Source organism: Muscardinus avellanarius (assembly GCF_963383645.1).
Source record: "Muscardinus avellanarius genome assembly, chromosome: 5".
NCBI classification, from domain to species: domain Eukaryota; kingdom Metazoa; phylum Chordata; class Mammalia; order Rodentia; family Gliridae; genus Muscardinus; species Muscardinus avellanarius.
The window spans coordinates 15288025-15307261 of record NC_137790.1 but is presented as its reverse complement, the minus strand read 5'-3'; the positions used below and the strand labels follow the sequence as shown (position 1 = coordinate 15307261).

The following is a 19237-nucleotide window of genomic DNA, read 5'->3' as shown; positions in this document are numbered from 1 at the left end:
CATCATGTAGAATTCTTTAAAAACTGAGTGAACAAAAGAGTGATTTTATTGTCCACAGATACGTTCAAGCAGAAATAAATGCATTAATATTCCTCTTAAAGTCTTTTCTATATTCAATGTTGCTGACTAATAAAATGCCTGTGCCATGTGTACTTAAGTTCTAATATTAAATGCTGCTCATATTGATTCTTCCCTACTCCTCCAACCTCTAGTTATACTCATCCCCCAAAATCATTTTATTGACCTTTAAACATGATTTTGTTTTTATTTAAAAAGCTACTTAGAATAGTTATCCGGTTATTCTTAACACCTAGATAGAAGATATTATTTTCAGCTTTGGGGGGTTATAGATTTTATAGGAGATAAATGACTTCTCAAAATATTCAACAATAAAATTTTTCAACTCCCCCAAATCTTATTTATAATTCATCCACATATTTTGTAAGTAAATATGTTTATGTATTTTTATTAAATTAATTTCTTTTATAAACATTTTCCCCAAATTTTCTTATGTCAAAATTAATCATAGACATTCTAAGAGAAGTACACTTAATGTATTAAAATGGTAGCAAAACCAAATACAAAGTCTAGGACTTCATATTCTACTTTCTACACATTTTAAATTAGACTATAAACTAAATGTCAAGAGACTAGTGCATTGACAATGTTGTTAATTTTGGTTAGAACATGGATAAAATTTTAGTTAATGTGAAATAAACAATGAAGACATGTATCATTTTTAGACAGAAATTTGTTTATTAATCAGGGCTAGTACCTTTTCCCAGAATCAGAACACAGTAATTCAGCAGGACAGGATTATAACAAAATTCTGAATATCAAAAAACGCTAATCATAAAACATTCAGAACAGTATTTGACACTTTTTGACAAATAAATTCCATGCTTCAACGAATTTTGTGTTCTTTTGCTTTTTGCCATTGAGGACAAAAGTCAAGTGCCGCACAATCCTAAATTTCGTAGTGTCTTTGGAAGAGAAGTTTTGTTGAATTCTTCTGTTTTCCAGCTGTAGTTGGTCACTGCTGTTTGCTCCTCATTATAAGCAGTTCAGTATGTCTTCCATGATGCTGTTTCTCAGTTCACTAGCAAGATGCTAGTTAAGCAGTTGATGAAACTATTGACGGAAGGCTAAACCAGCTGAAGGAGCTTGCGTGTTGCACCCAGATGTCAAAACTAGAATGCCCCACTTCATCAGGGAAAGGTAGGTGATATTCTTATTGGCAGGCAAGTGTCAGTGAACACCAACATTAAGAAAACTGGTGATGGTTATTTTTTTAAGTGGCGTCTTTTCAGTGAGTCCACCATAGTCATTCTTAGAAATAATCCTACCTTCAGGATTAGCCTTTGGCACAAAGGGCATTCACAAAGCAGCAAAAAACAACAATCTAGTAGATACTAACAGCTGTGTTTAATAAGCCCTGGAGTTATATTTTAGAGTAATGTCACAAGATTTTTTTTTTTTTTTAGTGCCAAGGCTTGAACTCAGGGGACTTTACCTCCGAGCTAAACCTCCAGACTTATTTTATTTTATTTTATTTTATTTATTTTGGAAACATACTCTCACTAAGTTGCAGGAAGCCTCACAAGGTTGCTGAGGCTGGCCACTAACCACTTGTCTTAGCCCCTCAGAGTACTGGGATTATAAGCACGCACCGTTATGCCTGGCTTAAGATTCTTAACACATAGAGCATTTCAGTGAAATATTAGAGATTCTACAATTTAGAGATGCCACAATTTAGCAGAATCTGCCCCATTGAGCAATTTTCAGTTGCTCTAAACGCTGTAAATTGATTAACAGCAATTGAGAGGTCTGCTACTACTGCATAAATACCTCAGAGGTGGAAAGGTACTAGGAATACAGCTCAGAGATCGGAAGTTTCTAGATGAATAGCTCCATGGTCGGCAGCTCATAAACCCATAATTTGAATTTTGGTAATTTCTCACAAAATAACATTGGGGTTGGTAGCTTCTGGAAATATAACACGATGGTGAAAAGCCACTGGAGCCGAAGCCAAAATTTTGGTAGTTTCTGTACCCAAAACTACCCAACCTGCAGTGATTTAAAGGCTGAAAACTCTTAGGTAAGTAGTTGAGCTGCCCAAAGTAGTTGGAGCCATTGCGAAGGGGCTGGCAGGCTCTGGATACACATCGGGTGGGTGTGTAGCAATTGGATACATACCCCTTGGTCCCAGTGCATGGGCTACAGCTACGGCCGGCTCTGATGTTGGTAGCATCACAGACATTGATGACTTTGCCCCTGGATGGGGAGTTGCAGGATGCACAGGAATTCGTCAAGTCAGGATTTGTAGTGCAGGTCTTGGGCTCACAGCTGGGAGGTTCACAGCTTGGTGCTTCACAGTAGGATTCTTGGCAGTGGTCCAGGAGCCAGAGGTTTCCTTGGTAGCTGCTGGGTAAGTAGTGTCCAAAGGTAGGGTTTACATCATTGGAGCTAAGAGCAATGGAAGAAGTCACTGGGATGTAACAGGGTGCTCTGTAGGATGTAGCACTGCAAATCCCAGGGTATCCCAGAAAGGACATGGAGCTCGAGTTCATGCTCAGTGGTAGTCAAGCAGGTTTGGTGTGGCTGGACCTGAGGCCTCTTTATATCTTCCCTGGTGATTGCTAGGAGACTCTTCCGGCCCTCTGTCTTCTCCCTGCCTGGGTCAAGGTTGTAGCAACATCTCATTAGTGCATTGTTTAGCCACAGCTGCTGATGTCTCCATGCTCATACAAAAATAGGTTTATTTTGATTCTTCGAGGTATCCATAATCATCACTGGGACCATCACCAATCACTCATCGTCTGTACACCGTAGCTTCCGTGAATAGTGATTTTAATGTTAATAGGTAAACTCTCACCTAGCAATCAGTGGTTAACAAGAGTTCATGGATCTGGGGCTCCTGCAGCATGATTATTAAAGAGGTTAACAAGGAGTCAAGAAAGAAAGAGGCCTGTATTTTCCCCTTCTTTGGACTAGTGCAATATAGCGCAGGACTTGTTCCTATACTCTGAAATAATCTGGATGGTTTGGCTCAAGATAGTGGGTAAGAAATCGATGTATTTAAGAAAAAAAAAATCAGCTTCTCCAAATATGTGCTATAAACTCTTAATGTGTGCCAGGCCATATATAGCTGACAACTTTTTATCTGATGTGTTTGGAGAATTCCATATGTAAGACTCACAGCAATCCCAGGGAGACTTGGTGACCTATACCAAGCTAACAATGAACTTGTCCCCTGGGTCAATGGTTGCTTAGCAACCAAGGCTTCTATAAAATTGCTTTCTTAAAAAAAAAAAACCTTTTCCACTATGTAATACTAAAGACATACAGTTTCTCAATATTGTACTTCCTTAATTGGCTGAGATTATATACCGTGAGCTCCATTGTCCCTGATATAAAGCCTAAGTGTTGTCAGATGTATAATATGTTTCCTCGGATATGTTGAACTTATTCTTGATTTGCTTTCTTTTGAAAATCAAGATTTTATTTTATACCTGTGTTGAATTTGTTTTTGATTTTTATTAGCCAGAGCAAATGACTATTCTTACATTTTATATTTGAGTAACCCGTGTAGTTCTTCAAGGAACTGCATATCTCAAATAGCACTTTTCACTCCTTAGGGTGAAGGCTAAAGGAAACAAAAATTAAGAATTTTAATTTAAACTGAAAAACTGACATTTTTTGAAATACAGATATTATTCATGCTTACTACCTCAATTGAATTGGAACCTGCGATGCATTTATTAACAGTGATGAGCTCAGACAGAGGACAGTACTGACTTCTTCAGGTAGGATAAGCTATCAGGACAGTTTTGAAAAGACATTTTCCTCATAGGAGACAATTAGATTTACCTTCCTGTTCTATAACTAAGCTAGGGTTTAAAAATGCATACCATCCAGGTGTGGTGGCGCAGACTTGTAATCCCAGCACTTGGGTGGCTGAGATGGAGAATCAGGGTTTACAGCCAGCCTTAGCTACTTAGGTCCTAAGCAACTTAGTGAGACCCTGTTTCAAAATAATAAAGAATAAAAAATAGGGCTGGGGATATAGCTCAGAGATAGAATGTCCCTGGGTTCAATCCCCAGTACTGAAAAAAATAGCACATCAATGTAAACTTACAGATACTTTCCAAGCAAGCATGTTTTATCTGAGACTTTTCTCAGTGCTTCTCAAGTATATGTTCTGAAAAATGACAAAAAAAAAACCCTCTTTATTAAACACATTTTGTTGCCTTTTGAAACTTCTTTCAGGTTAAAGAGAAATCTTTGGGATTTTGTCCATAAAATTTTAGTCCTAGGGTAGGCAAAATAGAAAGGAATATAATACACAAGGCATTCAATGGTCAACTTTCCAATGAGTTACTGAGTCCTAGTGGTACACAAAAAAGTCAGGATGTTGACAGAGCTTTGTTTCTGCATTTCTCTCCTGCTACTTTTAGGGTTTTTGTTGTTGTTGTTGTTGTTAAGTATTTTTATAGCAGGTTCAAGAAAAACAATAAAATGAGTAAGTCAGTAATCTGTAAAGCCAACATATTTTGCTTCCATCTGAACATTAAACAAGAAAAAATTTAATATGAATATTATTCACACAAGTATAAGCATAGTGAAATAAGGGAACTATCATATAGCAAAACCAGTATTCAAAGCAGGATACTTTATAACACACTTATACTTATTTTGATATAATAACATTATAAACAATGAATAAACAACAAAACTTTACATTTGCAAAGACAGAATTTTCTCACCTTTTCATGTGTTTGTTTTTTGTTTTCTTAATCTTTCAGAATATCACAGTCATATGTAACACCTCCCACCTCAAGTGACTTCACTGTTTTCTATACTTAATGTGTCTACTAAGTTTCCTTCTTCTTTAATCTCCATTTTTAAAAGATTGGGTAGATAAAATAAGTAACAGAGCAAATATCAGGGTCACAGTGATGGCAGGCTTTAGCAGAGAGTAAGCACCATTGTCATTTGCGTGACATTGCTCTCTGAAAGATGTGAAGAATTATATTCACACGGTTATCACTCGGTGACTAAAAGTGTCTTCTCTTCCATTAATTTCCTTACTTTTAGTATTTTGCAGTGGATGGAAATCTGATTAATGCCTTCTGCCCTCCCACTCCAAGTACCTAATTCCTAGCATTGGGAACCTGATATGGAAAAAGTAATTTTGCAGATATGATTACTTTAATAATTCTCAGATTATCTTGATGGGTCTGCAATAGTCATAGAGGTACTTTTAACATATAGACAGGAGAGAGAGAGAGAGAGAGAGAGAGAGAGAGAGAGAGAGAGAGAGAGAGAGATATGCATATGCATGAATTGATATGGCCATAACCCAAGGACTGCCAGCAGAGAGAGAATTCTCCCTAGAGACTCCATAGAAAATCAGCCCTGCTAATACCTTTTCTTTGAGTCAGTGAACCTAGTTTTGTACTTTTGTTCCAGAAATGTTAGATAATAAATTTATGTTGATTTCAGTTACTATGTTTATGGAAATTTGTATCAGCAGTTAGAGTAAATGAGTTTAATTTAACATCAGGAAAATAACAGTGAGTTTAATATATAATCTTTGTATAGTTTGAAGAGTTTTGTGTTTGGTATCCAGAGCAAATTTAAGATGCAAAGAATAAGCTTTCTAGCTATCAGATAATTCAAAGAAATACCCATGCCATCTGAGGAATAAGAATCAAACTCCTCTTAATGAGCCAGCAGACTCCTTTCAACTCATTAAAAAGGAGTTATGGAACTCTTTCCCAATTTTATCCAAAGGTTAAAAATCCTTTAGAGTAAACAGAGAAGATCAAAGAAAGCTAAATAATTTCAGTAAGTGGCCCTTAAAAAAATAACAGCAGACATTTTTTAGCCTTTTAGGTCATGAGAAATGTTAGCTCTCTCTTTTGCTACCATATATATAATTGTGTTCTAATTCTACTTGCTAAGGTGATGTTAAGTGACTCAAAAGTGATCTCACATTTGAAAAGCAAATTGTATGCAAAATTATATTTACATAGCTATTAAATTGTTGAGTCATTGGATCCTGAATACAGCAGTGGTAACCTAGAATAGTGAACACCCTTTCTGGGGTTACATAGTTTTGTTTGTTTGTTTGTTTGTTTTGTGGTACTGGGGTTTCTGGAAGCCCTTCTACCTCCGGGCTACACTCCCAGACCTATTTTTACTTGTTATTTGGAAACAGGGTCTCCTAAGCCAGCGCGTGCAGCTGGCTTCGAACCTGCCATCCTCCTGTCTCTGCCTCCCAAGCGCGGGGATTACAAGCATGCGCCACCACGCCTGGATACATTGCTGTTTCAATGTATCATTGTGATTGGAACAGCTTAAGGGCGAATGGGCACAATTAAAATTCTAGGGAACAGAAGTAAATGAATATTAAGTACAGATTAAATGATAGCACAAGAAAATAGAAAGATGGGCATCTGAATTTAATCTGTGGTATACATGTGATGAGAAACATTTTTAATAAGAATTAAACATTTCTAGATTAAACTGTCAGGCTGTGCCTATTGTTTAATAACATTTAAATATACTTATTAGTGTGTAACTTTGGAAATGTTCTTCCTCAGTACCTTCTCATGTGAAACCAGTGCTAAGAGTGTACTTCAATAGGATGTCCTGTAGATCGAATGAGATAATTGATGTGAAAATACCAAGGAAAATAAGAAAATACCAAAGAAAATAAAGTGCACATGGTAGATGCAAATTGAACATATTACTTATCTTCCTAATTTTCTATTGCTCCTATTTAGGAAAATTTAGACTATTTCAGGAATTAAACTAATAAAAATTATTGCCCTTAATTTACTTTAATGTTGCAACACACAATCCTACAATAATCAGCATCTCCTGTGAAAACTAATGCCAGAAATGCACAGTTCCACCCATCCTAGTTAAGGAAAATATTTTATTTGACCACAGATTACTAGTCACTTCTCTTGTCCAACCATACTTTTCTGTGTCATTAACTAGTTCTTAAAGGTCATATAGTCAATTGTTTCAGAATAAGAGCTCAATACTCAGATTTTTTTTTAAATTCTAGTCCTATCTCTGAAGAACTTAATATTCAAATTTCCTGGGTTCTGATCCAATCTCTGGTTTTCAATTAACAGCCAAATGTTTCTGAAACTCAATATCCACATCTTCAAAAATGGAGCTAATAGTAGTATTTTCTCTATAGGTCATTGTGAGGACTAGATGAGTTGGTCAAACACAAGAAATAAACATGTATAGTTGATATTTCAATGATACATTTTATGATTGTTATTATACTATAATTTTAATATTATTATAAGTAAATATAATTATTTTATTTTATTTTTGATGGTACTGGGGGTGGAACCCAGGGGCTTTCTACCTCCGGGCTATACTCCCAGACCTATTTTATATTTTATTTGGAAACAGGGTCTCACTAAGTTGCTGAGAGCCTCACTAAGTAGCTGAGGCTGGCTTCGAACCTGTGTGATCCTCCTGTCTAAGCCTCCCAAGAGTGGGGATTACAAGCGTGCGCCACCACGCCCAGCATTAAATATAATTATTTTCATTTTCTTTATTGGATTTTATCTAAAACTTGCTGCATTCTGTAAGGGTGCAAAAAAAAAAAATGAGTGAGTCTATGTCTGGGTCCCATAATGAGAGTTATTTTGGAGCTGGAACAATGAATGTGTAACATGACTGTTAAATACATCATCGCAATTATAAAATCATCTATAAGCATCTAAAATTTTGAAGTTCTTTGTTACTGTGGCAATACATAGTTTTTTCTGACTAAAAATGTTTGTTTATGATTTCCATTTTAAATCTAGAAAATACAGGTGAATATTTAATACCTCAGTAGGATGACATGTTCAATCAGGTTCTTAAAAAGATCTACCTGGCTTGCTTTTTTCTGATAATTTTTCCTTTAAATATATACATTTTAAATAAAACTAAAAGGCATTAACTTCTTTAACAATAATAAAGAGACAAAAGCTATTATTTTCTATATCATTTAAAGCAAGTTTATTTAGGGATAATCATGAAAACTTTTCTTCCAGTTAAAGAACATGTTAATGTCATGAGCTTCAAGAAAGTCATACTAGCAAGACTGTTCTAGTGAAGGAATCAACAATTAAAATAACTTAGCTCTTCTAAAAAGGTTTTATAAAATTCACTTGGGAAACCATTTGGTCCTGGAATTTTCTTTGATGGTAGGCTCTATATTGCTGTTTCAATCTCTTTGGTTTAAATTTTTTGTATCTTTTTGACTTAGTTTAGAAAGGTTGTATTTATCTAGAATATTGTCACATTTGTCCAGATTTTCCATTTTGTTGGAGTATAGTTTTTCAAAGTAGTTTCTGATAATCCTCTGGATTTCTACACTGTCCATGATAATATCTCCTTTTTCACTTCTTATCTTTATAATTTAGGTTGTTTTCTTTCTTTTATTAAGTTGGCTAAGTGGTTTATCTATCTTGTTAATTTTTTTGAGAAACCGGCTTTTTTTTTCCTGTATTTTTATTCTCTACTTTGTTGATTTCTGCTCTGATTTTAAAAATTTTCTGTATTCTACTGCTTGGGGTTAGATTGTTTCTGTTTTTCAAGGGTTTTGAAGTATGTCATCAGGTTATTTATTTGGTAATTTTCTGTTCTTCTTATGTGAGGACTCGGTGCTATGAATTTTCCTCTTAATACTACCTTCAAAGTGTCCCAGAGGTTTTGACATGTTTGTGAGATTAGTCAGTCACAAAAAGTAAGAAATCAAATGCTCTCCCTAATATGTGGAAGCTGGGGAAAAAATGGGTCATGGGAGGAACTCTAGATGAAGAAGGAAATACTATAGATGAGCAAATAAGGTGACCTAACTTAAAGGGATGCAAAGGGGGAAGAGGGAAATTCCCTAATGTACATGATGTATATTAACAAACATATCAAAGTAAATCACTGAGCCAAAGATGAGAAAGAGGGAGGGGGGAGTAAATGTGGACGGGGATTGGGTAAGGGCTAATTGGGTAACGTGTGCATGTATGCTTATACCATCTCGTACTCGACTAAGATGTATGACTGTATGACTACAATGTAATGCACCAATATAAAATTTTAAAAAATAAAATAACTTAGAAGTTGATCAAGTAAAGTCATAAAAGTTCAGGAAGCAACTGAAGCAGAAGCACAATGATTTTTCAACTTAAGAAAAACTCATTAGCCTAAAGAAGAAATTTCTTTACAAGACTGTCAGGTCTTGTATTGGTATGGTAGATCAGCAGGATCTTAAAAAAAAAAAAAAAATGGAGATTGCCAATTCCAAAGAAAGAATGAACTGACTGGTAAATAGCAAATTGAAAACTACTAGAAACATAGTTCACAGATCTGAAGCTATTAGATACATAACTATGACAGCCATATAAGAAAGCTCAAAGAATGGCAGTTTTCATTGTTAATAGAAACGATGGAGTGTGGAGGTCAACAGCCATAAAATAGCTGGATTGGCTAGACATGGTGGGACACACCCGTAACTCCAGTACTTGGGAGGCTGAGATAGGAGGATCACATGTTCAAGGCTAGCTTCTGCAAGTTTAAGACTCTCATCAACCTAAGGAAACCCTGTTTCAAAATAAAAATAATGTAGGGCTGAGGATATAACTGAGAGATAGAATCCCCCTAGGTTTAATCTCCAGTACCACACACACATAACTAAATCAATAAATCAATAAGAAAAGAAAGTTGAATTTAGGAGTGGCAACAACTACAATTACTTCATAAGCAGCTCTGAAGTCAGTTAAGCATTGATGGCTGGCAGAAACTTCAGAAATAAGAATTAATGAGTTTGCTGCACAGCAGGGGCCAGAGACAAAGCAAATAACTGAAGGTAGCAGGAAGTCTTACACAGCTGGATAATTGGTAGCTGAAAGGCTTTCCACATGTCTCTGGGCAATGGCTTAGGAACCCGGTTCAACACTGTTCGGGTGAGCATGGAGAGCCTGACCACCACTCACACCAGTGGAAACCAGCATAGTGGAGGAGGTAAGAGGCAGGGGAATGGTAGTAACTTGCCAGGGAGTGAGAGCTGTGATCTCCAGAATATCAGGATTGGATAATCTGATGAGTCTGAGTGAAGAAAGGCTTTTAAGTAAGAAGCAAAGATAAGCTTCTGTAAGTCTACCTGAAACTAATCCAGATCATGCATATGCCTTGATGGCTGTATCCCCAGACTCTCACCTCTCCATATTTTAATTCATTTTGCATCATTATACCTCCTTAGTTCATTTCTGTGCTGCCTGTGAACATGACTTCCCACCAATCCATAAACTAAGCTCAGATTGTATCTTCTAGATAGCTGTAATCCTGATTTTTCTCATATTATCAGGCTTGAGAATGTGTGATGAAATCACCTGGGTATTCTTTGTGTTTTGCCTCTGTCACCACCTTCAATAATGTTGTTTTAAAGGGGGTCTTTTTTCTTCTTCTTTTTAGAGTGGGTATCGAACCCAGGATGGTACACTTGCCAGGCAGGTGCTTTGCCACTGAGCTACATCCCAGCCCAATAATGTTGTTTTAAAAGGGGTCCATTTGAGTGGATGTTTAACATGGTCATTACCCACAAGAAACAATGCCATTATAAAGGCATAGTCCTCATGTTCAAAGAATTAGGCACTCTTTAGACATTTTTCTCCAAAGGATACTAAAATTTTGCTTAATACTTTCTCAATTTAGCGGCATGAAGATCAAATTCTCTTAGAAAATTGTCTCTGGTAAGGACATACAACAATTCTACTTGGACACCACAAAAAGAACACTCTCAGTCTTAATTTGAATTCTTCCAATAGATGTAAATTAATGTTTCCAGATTTGTATATTCTGGTTCTTATTCTAGATCCAGAAATACCCCTTCTTAATCTTATTCCTAGTTGTTCAACAATGATGTAGTTAAAAATGGGTGTAGGGAAGAAAAAAATCTTCAAGTATCCCCTCAGCATCTTAAAGCATCATCAACGTACTTTTTGGTGAATGCTCTCCTAGTGGACAATAGTCCATTTTCTCTGTGTTGTTCATTGGAGTCTGAGAGTCTGATGTAATTTTTTTCTTTGGAAAGAAGTTAAAAATGCTTTCTAAGATTTTTAGGAAAAAAGAGGAGATTTTGTTTATCCACCAAAGCATATACAGACAGAAGCACACTTGTTTTACACAAACATACACACACACACACACACACACACACACACAAATATGCATATTATACTTTAATGAATAACATAAATACTGTATTGCTAACTCATCTTGAAGATACAATTCACATGCAATCAATTGACTTAAAGTGCTTAGTGTTCCTCACAACCAAATTATAGTACATTTTTTTCCCAAATATACATCTTTGAAAGATAGGTACAAAGTTTGTGAAGGAAAATTAAAACTTTTTAATATCCACACCAACAATAATGTTAATGCGTTTGGACTACATATTTTATTTTAAAAGTGTAAAGGATAGATATCCAGTATATTTGGCATTAATTTTCATTTAGAATCTGGGCAGCTAAGTTTATTTAATAATATAATTCTTTAAGCATTTACAAATTATGCAATAATCTCTTTAAAACCATGAAAATACTTCTCAAAATCTTGAGGAATTTGATTAAATTAAATTTGATTAAATATACTTTTACTGGTGCATTGTAATTTCACATCATAATGTAGTTGCCTGGTCTAGTCTGATCTCCAAAGGCACTTTTAATTTATTTTTTTTTTACTTAAATTTCATGTTAATTCCATGCTCTGTTTCAGTTAAGAACAAAACAAATTCTTTATCTGATGTTCAAGTCACAAATCTAGTGGCACAAATTAGTTGTAAGTTCCATATTCTGAAGAAAAGAAGTGGAGTATAGAGGAAGAAGGAAGAGAAACAGACAATGCATTCAGTGTTTCAATCCCACCTTTGATGCCAATCTGCTTCGGAGGCAGAGTACAAGCAGCAAGAATGAGCACCCATGTGCTTTAGAGAGTTTTCCTCTCCCCCCTCCCATCCCCTCAGCTTGGTCACCTTATTTGTTTCTCTATAGGATTTCCTTCTTCATCTAGTCCTGTTACCCATTTCTCCCTAGCTTCCACATATTAGGGAAAGCATTTGATTTTTTCTTTTTTGTGACTGACTAATCTCACTTAGCATAATGTTCTCCAGTTCCATCCATTTCCCTGTAAATGATGTAATTGTGCTTTTCTTTATGGCTGAGTAAAATTCCATTGTGTACATATCCCACAGTTTTGTAATCCATTCATCTTTTGATGGACATCTTGGCTGGTTCCATAGTTTGGCTATGGTGAATTGTGCAGCTATGAACATAGATACACATGCATTAGTTTGGTAGTTTGGTTTCCATTTCTTTTGGGTAGATACCCAGAAGTGGTATTGCTGTATCAAATGGTAAATTTGTTTCCATTCTTCTGAGGATACTCCATACTGTTTTCCAAAGTTGTTGCATTAATTTACAATCCCACTAACAATGTTTTAGAGTTCCCACTTCTCCACATCCTTGCCAGCATTTGTTGTTGTTTGTGTTGTACTTAAACAAATATATCAAAGTCAATCACTAAGCCAAAGTTGAGAAGGAGCGATGGGGAGGAAATGGGGTGGGGATTGAGTAAGATCTAATTGGGTGATATGTGCATGTCTACACAAGTCATTTATCCCATTAAGATGTGTGACCACAATGCACCAATAAAAAAATTAAAAATAAATAAATAAATAAATAAATATATAATAAATAAAAGAATGAGCACCCATGGGTCCTTGATCTGTTATAAGCAAGAGGCTCCTTAGCAACACTTCAGCAGAGCCTGAAACACTTTTATAGCAAAACCATTACAGAATCACTACTCCCATATCAACCTATAATTAATATTTTTTGCAGTACTGGGGATGAAACCCAGGGGCATTCTATGTCTGACCTATACCCCCAGCCCTATATTCTATTTTTTATTTTGAAACAGGGTATCACTGGGTTGTAAAAGGCCTCACTAAGTAGCTGAGGCTGTCCATGAACTGCAATCCTCTTGTCTCAGCCTCCCCAATGCTGGGATTACAAATATATGCTACCATGCCCAGCTAACTGTTAACTATTTTAAATTAAAACCCATTTTAATTTAAATATTGGTATACAATCAATTAAGAAATAAGTAGAAAAAAGAAAACAAAATGATACCTTGATGTTTTTATGGTACTATAAGTATCTTAATGAATCTAAATTCTGGAACCAGAGTAAGATTCAAAGAAATTCACTTTTGTCTTTGAGAACTGTTAAAAAAAATGGTAGGGATCTAAATTTTTTTATTTCTGGTTTGAGGATGGAACTCAGGGGCATTAAACTTCTGATCTATAACCCTAGTCATATTTTATTTTTATTCTGAAAGAGAACTTCCTTAAGTTGAGGGTTTTATTAAGTTGCTAAGGCTAGCCTCCATCCTGTGGTCCTCCTGCCATAGCTTCCCAAGTATGGGTATTATAAGCTGTGCCATCATGCCAAGCTAAATTCTTTTTATTTTTATTATTTTTATACTTATATTAGTGCTTGTAATTCTACATCATAGTGACGTTCAAAGTGACATAAACATATAGGTACATTTAATTTTGTGTTTTCCTTGGATGCCCCCAAGTGTCCCCAGTACATGCTACCCAGATTCATAAATGAATATAACATTATTTGAATATTTTCTTTTTTAATCTCCCTCTTACCCACCTCACCTTCCTTCCCCAATCCTCCTCCAATATTCTACTGGTATCTCCTCATTTATCAAAAGTTCATTTGTTTCTTCTTTTTTCTCAAGCATCCATATATGAGAGAAAACAGGACCCTTAACTTCCTGACACTGGCTGATCTCACTAAACATATTCTCCATCTTGTTTCCCAAGAAATGACATAAAAATGAAAATTGATTCCATTTTGTTCTTCTTTCTGGTTGAATAAAATTCCATAATGTGTTTAAGTCAACTTTCCATTGCTATAATCCAAAACAACTGATCATTGAGTAAGGAAGATTTGTTTGGTTAATTGTTTAGAAATTTCAAGTTTAGTCCATGTGAGGCCAGGATCTGTAAATATGATGGCATGGTGGCAGGGAGCAGAGACAGGGAGAGAGCAAGGACACTGCTCTCACATCATGAAGACCAGAAGTAAAAATGTCAGCAAGCAAAGAGTAATATTATTCAAAGACAAAAGCACACTGTCTAAGGCTTCACCACCCCACCTATCCAGTTTCTCTAGCCATACCCACTAAATCCAACACAATGGATTTATCTAATGATGAGATTACAGCCCTCATGGTTTAATTCCATCAACTCAGAAAATTAATACATGAGCTCTTCAGGTGGTAATCTATCTCTTCTTATAACAGTGTGTGTATAATATGCTGACTGACAACCTAGGCTGCTTCCATAATTTGACTTTTGTGATTCGTGCTGCTATAAGCATGTACATGCATGTATCATTATTATATTGTGACTTCAATTATTTTGGAAATTTATCAAGAAGTGGTACAGCTTGGTCATATGAGGGTTCCATTCCTAGTTTTCTTCAGAAGATTCCACACTGATCTCCATAGTGGTTGTCCTGGGAACCTAAATTCTGAGGCCAAATGTAAAGTATCTGATTTGGTAGATCCCAGTAACTATGGGAAATTTTCAAAGGGTAGGACTGGAAGGAGTGGGTGGGAATAGATGTTTTATTTTTGTTGGCTTTTATATTTCACAGATAAACATACTGTGAAATATGTTTCATATTATTTTCCACGTACTATGGTTCTCTGCCGCAAACCGGCTCAGTCAAGATGGGCGTGATCCCACTCGCAATCGAAAATCTCAGAAAAGATGGGGGAGGATAGGGTGATGTACTGCAGCCTCTTATCTGCAGCGATTCTTTCCCTTCTAGGAAATAAATTTCTTTAAGTTCCTATTTGTGGCACTTCTGGAAAGAATCTGACATGGACAAGAGCTTCTTGAGCTAATGACACTTTATTACAAGAACCCAGAAAAATATATACCCTTCACCAGCAAAGTTAATAATAAGAGAAAAAGAGGGGAATGCAATCACTGTAAAACAATAGTGAATAACATGTAAACAAAGGTAAAAAAACTAGTCCGGCTTTCAGCTGTCTTTTGGCTTTCAAGAGATTAACTCTGGATCTTCTCCCCGATCTTGCAGACAAGCAGTTCCAAAGGGCAATCTTCCAGAAGAAACGGGCACGCCCAAGGCTTGGAGGATTCTCGGGGAATCTTCTTTAACTTTTTTGGAACTTTACATCTTTAGGTCTCAGTCCATATGGCAGGCATGGGGAGATGTGGTGATTCAGGTGGATGTGATAAAGTTTTCTCAGGTCTCGCTCACCTTGCCTTCTAAAATCTGAAAGCTTAAGCAAACTCACAACACAGTTTGGCGGACAAATACCAAAAATACCATGTAGTTTTTAGATTTAGTTGTCAGATATACTTCCTTAGCTGTGAAACACTTTTCCTCAAACAATAGGCTTATTAGAAACCTATTCATCTTATAAATAATCCATATTCCTGTCCCAGACCCTTTGCAATATCCTTTCCTTAGCCACGTGGCGCCTCCCCCATCTCAGGCAGGGCTCATACTGGGTGTAAAGGTCAAGAATCTTCCTAGCCTTCAGCTCCATTGAATTGGGCAGTATTAGTTGCTCATAAACTAGGTTGCTTTGATGTCACACCCAACGTTTGTCTTCCTGTATCTGGGCAGGATCACAAAGAGAGGGGTAAATAGAGGCATCGGGTCGCCTTCCCCTCTAGGGCCTTTTTTGTTGTATGTTAGTGATTAGGTTGAAGGTCAGAGATTGAGGGGAAATCTGCATTTGTACTTACTGACTGGAATGCTGCCACTGCATCTAATTTCTAACTAGGTTTTATTACCATTTGAACAAAGCCGAGGATGTTTAGAGGCTTGGACAAATTGCCAGAAACTTTTTTTTCCACGGACTCAGTTTCTCTCAGTCCTGATCTTACACCACCGGAGCAATTTGTGTGGAGAGTTAAAAGAATCATTATCAAAATAATAGTTATGGAAGAATATCTAAAAATGGGAAGAACTTTGGCCAGATACCACACCTTCTCTCGGGGCTTATTTCTCACGTTGAGATCTTGCCTATGGCTGCATGAGTGGCTTTCATGCAGATGCCGAGAGAGCTGGTGTCTGCAGTTCTCCTTTATTTTGCTCTTCACCATCTCCCTGCAGGTCTGGAGTCTACTGTCAGATCATCAGGTAACAACCAGGTGGTAAGGGCAGAGTCCTGATAACTTTCTTACTTTTCATATCCAGTTATGCTTGCAGAAAGATGAAAGGACCTGGGGAACATTATGTTCAGTGAGATTATCCAAGCACAGAAAGTGAAAGGTCATATGTTTTCTCTAATATGCATGAGCTAGGGAGTATCTGGGATACCAGAGGGATTCCAGATAATGGAGGAGAACCCAGTGGGACCACAGAGGAAGGGGATGGAAGGAGAAAGACTGAGGTTCACTAATGAAAATACTACCATTGACTATGTGTATACATGTGAATATATCATTGTCAATCTGGGTACTTGGTGTTGGGAGGGAGGGAAAGAGGGAGGCAGTGGGTCACTAAGTACTGTGTGTTTGTGTGTCATTGTCAACATGATTGCATTATGATGAGAGACTATAATGCACCAATAAAAAATAAACCACCCTACTTTTGTTAGCCTGCAGATATAGTCAGGGAAGCTGAGAATTTTATAGTAAAACATAGAGAAAGTTGAGAACAAGACTTACTCAAATGGGATGCATTGGTGTAAGTTTTGTCATTACAGTGCTGCTGGCAGTTGTGTAACCCACCAAATGAATTTGTCATTTCCTGTGACAAATTCAGCAGGGTATCTTTGGTTGTCCCCTTTCATTTTATAATAGAAAATCTTGGACTGCCACTGTTAGCTGATGGGATAAGGTATCCATTGTGACATCCTGAATGTCACAAAAAATAACTCAGTTTCAAACATTTGCCCTTATTTCCAAATCATTTTCAAATTTTCTTCTCTTTTGTTCTTTGTTTTCCTTCTCAATTCTGCTGTTTATTTATCAGCAAGGTCTTCTGGCTTCAATGACATTTTTATATGCAATAGATAGCAGGTTTCTTTCCTCAACTGTCAGCTACACATTCCTGCTACTTTCTTCATTGATTTAATCATTTCCTAGTTTGCTGGTATTGCTCAGCTCACTCTGCCAGCCTTTCCTGGTAAACCAGAGCCTCCTTATTATCTATAGTGACTCGGTTCTGGCAGGCTCTCTGCAAAGTATTGCAATGGATAGCATCTTTCACCTGTGATTCTTGAAATTTATTTTGCAAATGTCTCTCACACACATTTACACAAAATTATATATGGTGCATGCATAACATGAGTTTCCCACTCTAGATTTCAGCTTTTTCATTTCAGGCCTTGAAATTCAAACTGTTGACATTCACATTGGGGATTTCCAGTCAGTGTTCCACATTCATTCTTCTTAAAGAAAGGCCTCGGATAACTTTATACCACTGTGTGGCCCATTATTGGCAGAAAATAACAGAGGAGAAGGAGTCAGTGAAATATGAGTAGTCTATCTGATATTTTCCATATTTAAAAGAACTTTAAGCATTCTAAATAAGCAATTCTTTAAACTCTTATGTGCTTTCAGAGAATTTTCTTCTCTCATCTTGATAACTCACAACTGAAATAAATTTTGTGTGGCTCCCCTAAATTCTTCATGTTCTATTTAGTTTGTGTTGTTTTTTTATTTCTTTGAAAAGTGTGATAACTAACTAGTCTATAAAATATCTTCTTCAGGATGGCGACCGAGAAAAGCGGGGCTTAAGAGCCCCGCTAACAACCAATCTCCATTATCACAAAATCAGCGCCTTTCATAGCCAGAAAACACCATCACCAGAGAAACAAAAAAATCACCAGGCTCCAGAGAGAAAGCGGACTGAGAACAGAGCTCAGAGCCACAGAAGAGATACACGGGCCTCACACCCGAGGACGCGGCAGCAACGCCATACTGCTGGCGGCAGCGGCGAGTTCAACAGATGGCTACAGCAAGCCAAAGTGAGCCACTGCGGAACAGCCAGGCGGAATTTCTCGCCGCAGATAAAATCTAAAGCTCCCAGTGGTTGAGCTCAGCACAAGCTGCAGGGATTCAGAGTGGAAATCAAAACCAAGAAGAAATATGCCAGCCTCATGGCCGAGGGCGGAGCAGTGGCGCCATATTGCCACCAGCGGCAGCAGCAGAGAATTCACTGATTTCAGTACAGCTACATCTGCATACACAAGAACAGTGAGTCAAATTCCGGGCCACAGAGGAGAAATCCTAGTACTGTACTCCCTGGGACTTGACCCAGTCGGGGAGGGGCGGTGGCAGAGATATCACACCATAGGAGAACGTGCAACCTGGCACCCCCCTACAGTCTAAAGCAGCCTCTATCGACTCTCTGGGTCGGAGACTCTGTGATACAACCCAGTAAAGGAGTAGTGGGGTCTGAGATACTAATGACTCGAGATCCAGAACACCTTAAGTGAAGTCATAGTGACCCAAGGGAAGAACCCAGAGAAGGCACATACTTCTGAAATCATGGGAAATAGGAATAATACTGGTTCAATGAATGCCCACAACCCCACAACATCAGAACCCGATAAAACAGAAAATCAGAGATTTCTAGAAGATCAAATCAGGAAAATAACTGTAGAAATAATAGAGGTGCTTCGAAAAGAACTCAGAGAGAGCCAAAAAGAGATAAAGGATGCAATTAATGAAGTAAAGGCCTCAATTCAAAGCACAAACAACCGATTAGACCACATGGAGAACAGAATCTCGCTCTTAGAACATGATAATTCCAAAAATGAACACAGAGTTTCTAATCTAGGAAAAAATATCCGATAGCAGGAATCTGATATTGAAGAAATATGGGCCCATTTTAAGAGAGCTAACCTAAGAATAATTGGAATAGAGGAGGGAAAAGAAAGTGAAACCAAAGGGATCAACAATCTCTTCAAGGAATTAATAGCAGAAAATTTTCCAGACATAGAGCAAGAGGTCGATACGCAGGTCCAGGAAACTTATAGAACTCCCTTTAGACAGGATCGGAGAAGAGGATCCTCACGCCACATAATTGTCAAAATGACCAATGTGGAAGCCAAGCAGAGAATCTTAAAGGCAACAAAAACAAAGAGC

The 19237-nt window shown here is 37.1% G+C and overlaps 1 protein-coding gene across 1 annotated transcript; it reads right to left on the bottom strand.

Annotated features, from left to right (window-relative positions):
- Nucleotides 1-1808: 1808 nt before the first annotated feature.
- Nucleotides 1809-2570, bottom strand: KRTAP24-1 (keratin associated protein 24-1; the record flags this gene model as incomplete). Its single annotated transcript, XM_080696470.1, has 1 exon — nucleotides 1809-2570. The coding sequence occupies one exon, from the start codon at nucleotides 2568-2570 to the stop codon at nucleotides 1809-1811; it is 762 nt and encodes a 253-aa protein (XP_080552596.1).
- Between the last annotated feature and the right edge of the window lie 16667 nt (nucleotides 2571-19237).